General features: G+C 43.7%; 1 protein-coding gene across 1 annotated transcript; it reads left to right on the top strand.

The window, feature by feature from the left end:
* Window positions 1-5,248: 5,248 nt before the first annotated feature.
* Window positions 5,249-6,118, top strand: LOC123165602 (uncharacterized). The gene has a single exon (XM_044583285.1). It carries the CDS (start codon window positions 5,443-5,445, stop codon window positions 5,824-5,826), a length of 384 nt encoding a protein of 127 aa, XP_044439220.1. The 5' UTR covers window positions 5,249-5,442; the 3' UTR covers window positions 5,827-6,118.
* The last annotated feature ends 1,848 nt before the right edge of the window (window positions 6,119-7,966 follow it).

Here is a 7,966-nt window from a genome sequence, read left to right as displayed (position 1 = left end):
TCTCAGCAGGCAGAGACTTGATTACATCAATTTTCGCATGATCATGTGACCCCACTGAGTTTTGTATTCTGCTTTCTGTTGCCCCACGCGAGCTGGAGTGGATAGACACCGGACACCTTGATGCGAATAAAGTATGCAAGATCTTTTGGACTCGATTAAGCAAGAGGATTCCACTCCTTAGGTGATCGAATTGTGATATTCACGCGTAGGCCCTTATCTTAAACGGAGCTGTTTCCAAACATATGTGAATTTGTCTCTAGCTTGCTAGTGAGCATCTCTAGCCTTTCCCCCTAAAATTTATAACTTCTCAAAAAATACTTGTTTGAGAAGCCACCTCTTCTAGCCCTTCCCCAAGACCATTAACTCCTCAAAGTTGCCCCTCAAAACTTCCACCCTCTCTTCAAATTTGAGAAGCTCCTACCAATTCTCCGTAAACCTTCTCTCTCCACCATGTCACTAGATCTCAAGGTGCAACAGTTGGCACGCCGCCGGAACAAACGTGTCACGGCTATAAATTCCTTGCGTTGCCCCTCCTTCCCAGTCAGGGCATTGTTCGAGTGCCCCTCTAGCCCGACCATGGTGAGGACCCGGTCCACTATGTTGACGTAGTTCTCAACGTGACGTTGTGCCAAAATCCAGCAGAGGGCGCTACAATCATCGCCGTGTAGCACACAACCGCGGTTGCCGACTCGAGCTCCACTCAGAGGAGGAAGAGGACAAGGACGAGGAGACGTAGGATGTACGAGGCGACAGAGTGGCACTACGAGCTCACGCTCGGGGAGGAGGCGGAGCACCGCGCTGTCCTCACTGACCGTGAAGCGGTGGAGGAGCACCTCGCCATTGAGGCGTTGGTGGACTCCTAAGCGCGAGGTCGCCGCCAACCCTGCGACATAGAGGGACCTTGAGGCTATGTTCGTCAGAGCCAGCGACATAGAGGGACCTTGAGGCTATGTTCGTGGAGCTTGGCTCTGACGATTCCACGACGAGCCAAGAAGTCGTGGATTTGGAGGGGACACCCACTTCCACGAGGTGTGAAGCTCTAGCAAGGCGCCAGTGATTGACCTCTCCTCCGACGAAGAGTAGATGTATCTCATTTTAGCTGGAATGAAGAGTGCTAGTAAGTTTAATTTAGGTACTTTTATGTTCTATTAACGTGTCTATGTTTTATGTAGAGCGGTTGTTAGTTTAATTTGTAGTCGTTGCTAGGTGGTCCATGGATGTGGTTATAATTTTTATTATTTCTAGTTCTATACTGCTATGGCAGATGATGAATAAATCAAAAGGTTCTCCCGCAAGAAAATGTGGCAGTGTATTGTATAAAATTAACCACTAAGTTATCTAATCTAGTTTCAAATTATGCTTGAGACTACTATTTGTGCAAATTTAAGATTATGAGGAGTAAAGAATTTTGGGAAAGAGCTATGTGCAAAAGGTTTTAAGGGCATCTCCAATGTTGACCCTCAAATCGGATACCGTATCCGTGCACGAACTGATCCACGAACAGTGATGCGGGAGCCGGTCATCCATCCTTGTTCCCTAAATGTCCGCCTCTGTTTTTTTTCTAAGACGGAAACACTAAAAAATAATTGTAGAAAATAGCACAATTCATCCATAAATAACATGTAAATATCTCTAGTACAACAATAGTTCAAATGTAAATATTACATTCGAGATAGCGGATACGCAACAAGTTTTTCGAATTCATTAATTCCAAATTCAATGATACTATTTAGAACCTGCACAAGTCTTTTCACGCCTACTGCCAGTTGAGCTTCATCCAACAATGTATATGCATAAATTGACTGCCTTCATTCCTGTAGTACATCTTGGCAACGCGTGCAGTCTATACAACATGTAGGGCAACATTGAGTGAATGAATGAATTAAACGACATGTAAAGCGATATGAAGCAAAATTTACGATCTCCATGGTTGATGATGGCCACAACCCAGAGTGTCTCCACTAATGCAACCACACTGCAAAACTTCATTACGGAGTTGTAGACGACGTGTCATCAATGCGATATTGACTTCAGATTGCTTTGATGAATGATGTGCATGTCGTAGGGCGTGAAGTTTTTTCATGCATGAAATGGAACATGCACACGCTGTCAAAAGATCGAGCCCATTGAGTTCCTGCCTACAAAGTTCGCAGGTACGATCAACCACGCATTGCACAATTCATCCTCATTCGCCGAGTACCCTATCATCGTGCTTACTCTAGAAAACAATAAGAAGTTCAAAAAAAAAAAAACTCAATGGCATTTGACCAAGCACCTGTCAAGCGTGGTGTCCGCCATGGACGTCTTCAGCAGGGGGGCGGATCGTACCTGCCTGCGGAGAGATCCTAGGTGGACGGCGGCGTAGTCCAAGGAGGACATACACGTTGGTAGGGGCTGCGGATGTCCTATGATGCCTGAGCGACAGCCGGAAAGGTACATCAATGGCGTAAGACAAGGAGGGTGTGGCTGCAAAGCAAGAGGGGTAGGGTGAAAGAAAAGTGAGTCGAGTGAGCCGGGGGGTGTCGGAGTCCTACATGGTGGTAGTTCGGACCCGCAACCCCCCCCCCCCCCCCCCCCCCCCCCCAATTTTTTTTTTTGCAGAAAAACGGGATGATCCGCGTTTGAATGACAAAACATGCCGGGATGATTTGAGGAGTTAATGGCAAAGAGTAGAGATGCTCTTTGGACGTTTCGTGCGTATATCGCAACATCCGTATCATTTGAGCTGCCGCAGCACGTAACAACTTTTGCACTTGTAAAATTCCCCGGTGGTAACCTGGAATACGGACAGATGCTGCACTCCACGTTTCAGGTGACTCACGTCTATCTATGCCACTGCTTTCTAGTACTAGTCCCATCACTTCCACATTTCACGTGTGAACGTACTTCTCATCGGATAACCTTACTGCTTTCCCCGGCAAGCTTCTTCTTTCCTACCACCGTACATTTACCAATAAACCAGAGCAATAAACAAACTATCTATCGAATTTAGTGGAATGTACAACTCACACTTTTCAGATACTGACTATTTATCTAATTTAATGGAATTTTACAGTGGTTGGCAATTTTAGGAACCATCATCCACCCCAATCTGATGATGGTAAAATAAAAGGCATCAGACTGAAAATACTTGAAAGTACTAGTACCCATGGGACTGATATCAAAATTTTGTGGGATCGATACCAAAATCAAGCAAGTGAGATTTTGCAAATCCGGCAAAATGATTTTTTAGTTTATTATGGTAACAAAAAAATCTTAATGTGTGCAAGCCATGCACTTGAGGCTAAGACTTTTTATAGTGAGGACTACTATAAATTATCATAATGCACAAAATCCTAATCTATGACACTACCTTCTCAATGCATAATATTATAAATTAGTATCTTATTGTCATTTCCTTAATGCAATTATAGAATTCCAAATATAAAATTGTGGCTAAGATCTACTACTTTTTTAATTAAAAAATTCGATTGGCTTGCTATGATATTGTATCATAATATGATATATATACTCCCTCGAATCCTTTTTAATTGTTGCTAATTAGTACAACTCTATACTAAATCAGCGACAATTAATATGGATCAAAGAGAGTACTAGAGCTCTCTCACGCATCATTAATTGCAGTGACACATCATAATTTTTCTTAAGTCGCAATGGATGATACTCCCACAGGTCTAAGGGCACGTCATAATTTGCAGATCAATTTGCTTTCATTCAGCCACGTCACAATTTTTGTCCCACCGTTTTCTCCATGCTCGAACAGGTCGAATGGCTTTGCTAGACACATTTTTTTTTTGCTCATGATCGTCAGGTGTACGTACACGTCGCTTCATCTTGATGAGTTCCTTATTTACGTTATTATGCGGCTCCTTGTCATTGCTACCACCTCATTCTTTTCTTCGAATTTACTTTTTGGTGTTGCATTGCACTAGACATAACTCTATCAACGCTTGTCCGACCAAAGAATATCCATAGCGTAAAAAACTTTTAAAGTGGTCAAAGCTAGCAAAATTGTCGTTAAATGGGGCAATCCAGATGAAAATCCGTTAGAAGGGATAATTAGCCTAAAAATAACAACGTACAAGGTAAAAACTGGAACTCGCTCGAAAACTAATATAAGGATACAACATGTATAAAGCATTGAGATATGTACTTGACAAATTTTGTGGACTTGGGACAATCCTGATACTTTTTTTAAACAAAGTACAGACGCAAACGCTCATATACACGCGCATACACTCATCACTATGAACGCATACACACACATCCTACCTCTATGAGCACCTTCGAAAGAAGGAGCCGGGATATCATCTTGAAATCTACGAAGTCACCATAGGCACCTCGTTGTCGACGGGAACGTCTCCTCCCACTAAATGCGCATCGCCGAAAATCTTGAAATAAATCCACGAATAAATGCGAGCATCAGGACTTGAACCTTGATGGGCTGGGGATACCACAGTCCCTCTAACCATCCAACCACAGGTTGGTTACAGAGATGCTTGAACCTTGAATATAAAATTAATGGCGCCTGCAGCGTGTTACATGCTTACTTTTGGGTACTTCAGAACTATGAAGCCAATCAACCCGATCACTTCTCACATGTACTTCTCACAGGTACTGTACCTGACAAATGCAGGTTAGGTCGGGATTCTAATCATGCTATGACAATGATTAATTAATGTGCCAAACTGAAAGTAAAGCCACTAACTAAGCTCCACTAATTTGCAATTGCCCTTGTCTTTATCATCAGGGATGCGGTTTTGCCCGCGGTCACCCAGGGGTACACTGGTGTAGTGCAGTTTCTTCTTCTGATCTAAGTATGGGTGCAACTGGTTGGAGCTGGTCCATGAGATTTATTTAACTGATTCGGACGGGGGTTTAGCAATAAGATTAGTAATGCTTATGTGTTTTTATGTAATCTTTATTCTTGTTGTCAGAGTCCTTTGTGATTTCTTTTTTTACTGAAATTATAAAATTTGCAATAAAATGGTGTGTGCATCAACCGATGCAGAGGTTGAGGTACGGCCTCACTCTCGAAAAAACCCTCGAGAAATTAGGTCATCAATCTACATAGTCTAGACTCTTCCTTTACACACACGGGATTTTCTTCTCATAGTCGAGATCTTTTCTGGTTCTATACTTGTCCATGCTTAAAGCATGACATCGATGCTAAAACTTGATATTTTTGCACCAGAGGCTCCACAAAGATGCCCAAATGATAAGTAACCGCAATCACTTGCTCATTTTCCATAGCATGTACCAAACGAATTCAGGCAAGAAGTTTATGAGAATATAAAAATGTGGTGAGAGAGAATTTCCGAACAAACATAAACCAAGCGAGAATAATACCACTTGCGCCCTCCCGGCGAGGGACAGGCCAGGGCTGAAAAAAATCCTACCACACCGAATCACTTCCAGCCTAGCTAGCGCTTTGGCCTATAAATGGAGACCATCCGGCATCCATGGCCAAGCCATCATAGCCCAAGCAAAACCACATATCAATACCGGCAGCCCGTCGCCACGATGTTTCGACGCGCCAAGACCACGGCGATAGCCACGCCACCCTCTGACGGCGAGGTGCGGGTGCATAAGGTTGAGAAGATCGAGCTCGTCCGCAACCTTGTGACCAAGCCGTCGATATACTACGGCGCCAACCCGATGACAGCATCAACCATGAGGCGAGGTGCAGCCGGTCACGGCACGGCTGCCAACACCAGTAAGGCTACCGGCGCCTCGAGGCCGGGGGTCGTGTCCATAGAGGATATTAACAAGAGGTCTGAGGCTTACATCCGGGAGAGGAAGAGGCTCTTCCAGGGTCTGAAGTAGCTCCAGATATATGCAGATGACCTTGCACTACTATTGATCACGTCTACATATATACACCGATTAATGGATGTATGCATGTGTGGAATTTCCCCTCGATGGAATGTAAGATGTGCTATGTAAACGTGCTGTCGTGTGATATCGATCCACTTGTTGCAATTAATCGTGTGTCCTCTTAGAAAGTGTGTAGTCAAGTCCTCTTAGAAAGTGTGTAGTCACATCTTTACTACCAATTATAAATAAACGATTATTAAGTGCAGATATATAAACGAAATATAAATCAGACTTCAGATTGTTTTGGTTTGTTCACTGCTATACTCGTATGTGAAAAGATGATCATAGTTTTATTTCAAAAATCTTGCCAGTGCATTTATATTCTCTTTCTTTGGCGACATATATATCCAGTGCAAACAAGGAGGACTAGCGCTCAAACAAGAGAATCGTATGTAATCAGGCAAATGTCTTTCAAATCATCAATAAAAGGGTTTTCTTGGATGTAATCTTGCGAGTGTCCTTCAAATCGTCAAGAAAGGCCGAGTCCAATCTTTGGGGACCGGCGGATCCTAAGCTTGATGTTGTGAGTAGCCTCGTGCGTGTTGTGAGTACCCAATTTAACATCAAGACATAGTTTTTGCCTCCTTTCCATAGTTTGTTTTCATCAAGACATAGTTTTGTAGACAAATTAAGAAAGTGCCAGTCCTTGATAATGTTGCAACACAATCTTTTCTCGGTGTTGTCGTTGTTGTTCTCCCTGTTAGAAAGCCAGATTCTTTGATTCGTGTTTCGACAGTAAATAAACTGAGTTACTCAAAAATTATGCCCTGTCGACAGACTTAAATATCAGTTCTTTTTGTGAATTACCCCAATTAACTATCAGTTAGACATATAGATTTTTTTGCGAGATAGTTAGACATATAGTTGTAAGGCAAAAAAATTTCCCTCTTTCTCTTCATGGTTTGGCGTACTTGTGAAAATCCATACAAAACAGGGCGAGCAAGGCAATGTGTCATGACACGCTAAATCACCAACGGGGTTTGTTTTCCTAAAAGATATTGGACATTGGTCGATTCTAATTTTCCTATTTAAAAAAAATCTGAATTAGATATTTCAATAAAATGAATCCAACTTTCATATTTAGAAATTTTGGATTAGATATTAAAAAAATATAAATTAGATATCAAACATGTGAACCTTGCTAAGATTTTTTTTGCGGGTATAGTCTTGCTAGGCTGACGTGGTGCTTTGTTAGTCGAGAGTAACAGGCCGGGTTCAACGATTTTAGCGCCATCGGTCTCATAGGCTCCTGATTTGGCGCTTAGCATGAGCCATGTTTTTCTTTTTTTGCGGGTATATGTTGACTTGACATGTGGGCCCAATTTATCCGAGGAAATGTTAAATTGGGTAAACAGGACACGAGCAATAATTATGGTGTGAAATATGACACACAATCTTAAAATGGGATAATAGTAAAACTTATTGCAAACGAAAAAAATACCGTGCACAAAAGGGGTAAAATAAAATTCACTTTTTAAAAAACCAAATAATAGCGTGCGGGATCCTTGCCGACCTCCAGATGTCGACTGTCAGGTCAAGTCACTTAGTCAAGTCACCTAGAGCTAGGATACTTGGCGATGCTCGGGGCCTTCTTTTTGGGCAGCCATTTCAACTAAACAAAATCAGCCAGGGAAGTCGTTGGAGCTACCTTCGTAGCTAGGGTGCTCTCAAAAAGAATGCTAGGGCACCATTCTCCTGCTGCCTTATAGTAATTGAACATATAAAGGATGAAGGAGTCGCTACACACAACCGATGGCTCGAGCGCACCGCACCACGCGAAGAAAAAAAACCACCGCACCGCGGCCGCGCGTGAGAAAAAACAGCGAGGGTGAGGCGAGCGCACCGCACCACGCGAGGGAAAAGACCATCGCTCCGCCCGTCCGCTTTCTCCTTCATCCCCGTTCCCTCCTCTCCAACCGCCCGTCCTCCTCGAGCCCCACCCCGCGTCCCTCCTCCTCCTCCCTGCCCGCTCACATCGCGGGCGGCGCCACCTCCTCGCTAGGCCCATCTCTGCCCACCCTCTCTTCCTCGCGATTCGGAGCAGAAGGACGGATGCGGCCACCCAGGCGTCGGCGCCGGCGCCGGCGCG

The sequence above is a fragment of the Triticum aestivum genome, chromosome 1D (assembly GCF_018294505.1).
Source record: "Triticum aestivum cultivar Chinese Spring chromosome 1D, IWGSC CS RefSeq v2.1, whole genome shotgun sequence".
Taxonomy (NCBI): Eukaryota; Viridiplantae; Streptophyta; class Magnoliopsida; order Poales; family Poaceae; genus Triticum; species Triticum aestivum.
This window is presented reverse-complemented; position numbering and strand designations above follow the sequence as displayed.

Excerpts from the sequence above, each read along its gene's own strand:
- LOC123165602 (XM_044583285.1), top strand. The coding sequence starts at position 5,443 with ATGGAGACCATCCGGCATCCATGGCCAAGCCATCATAGCCCAAGCAAA.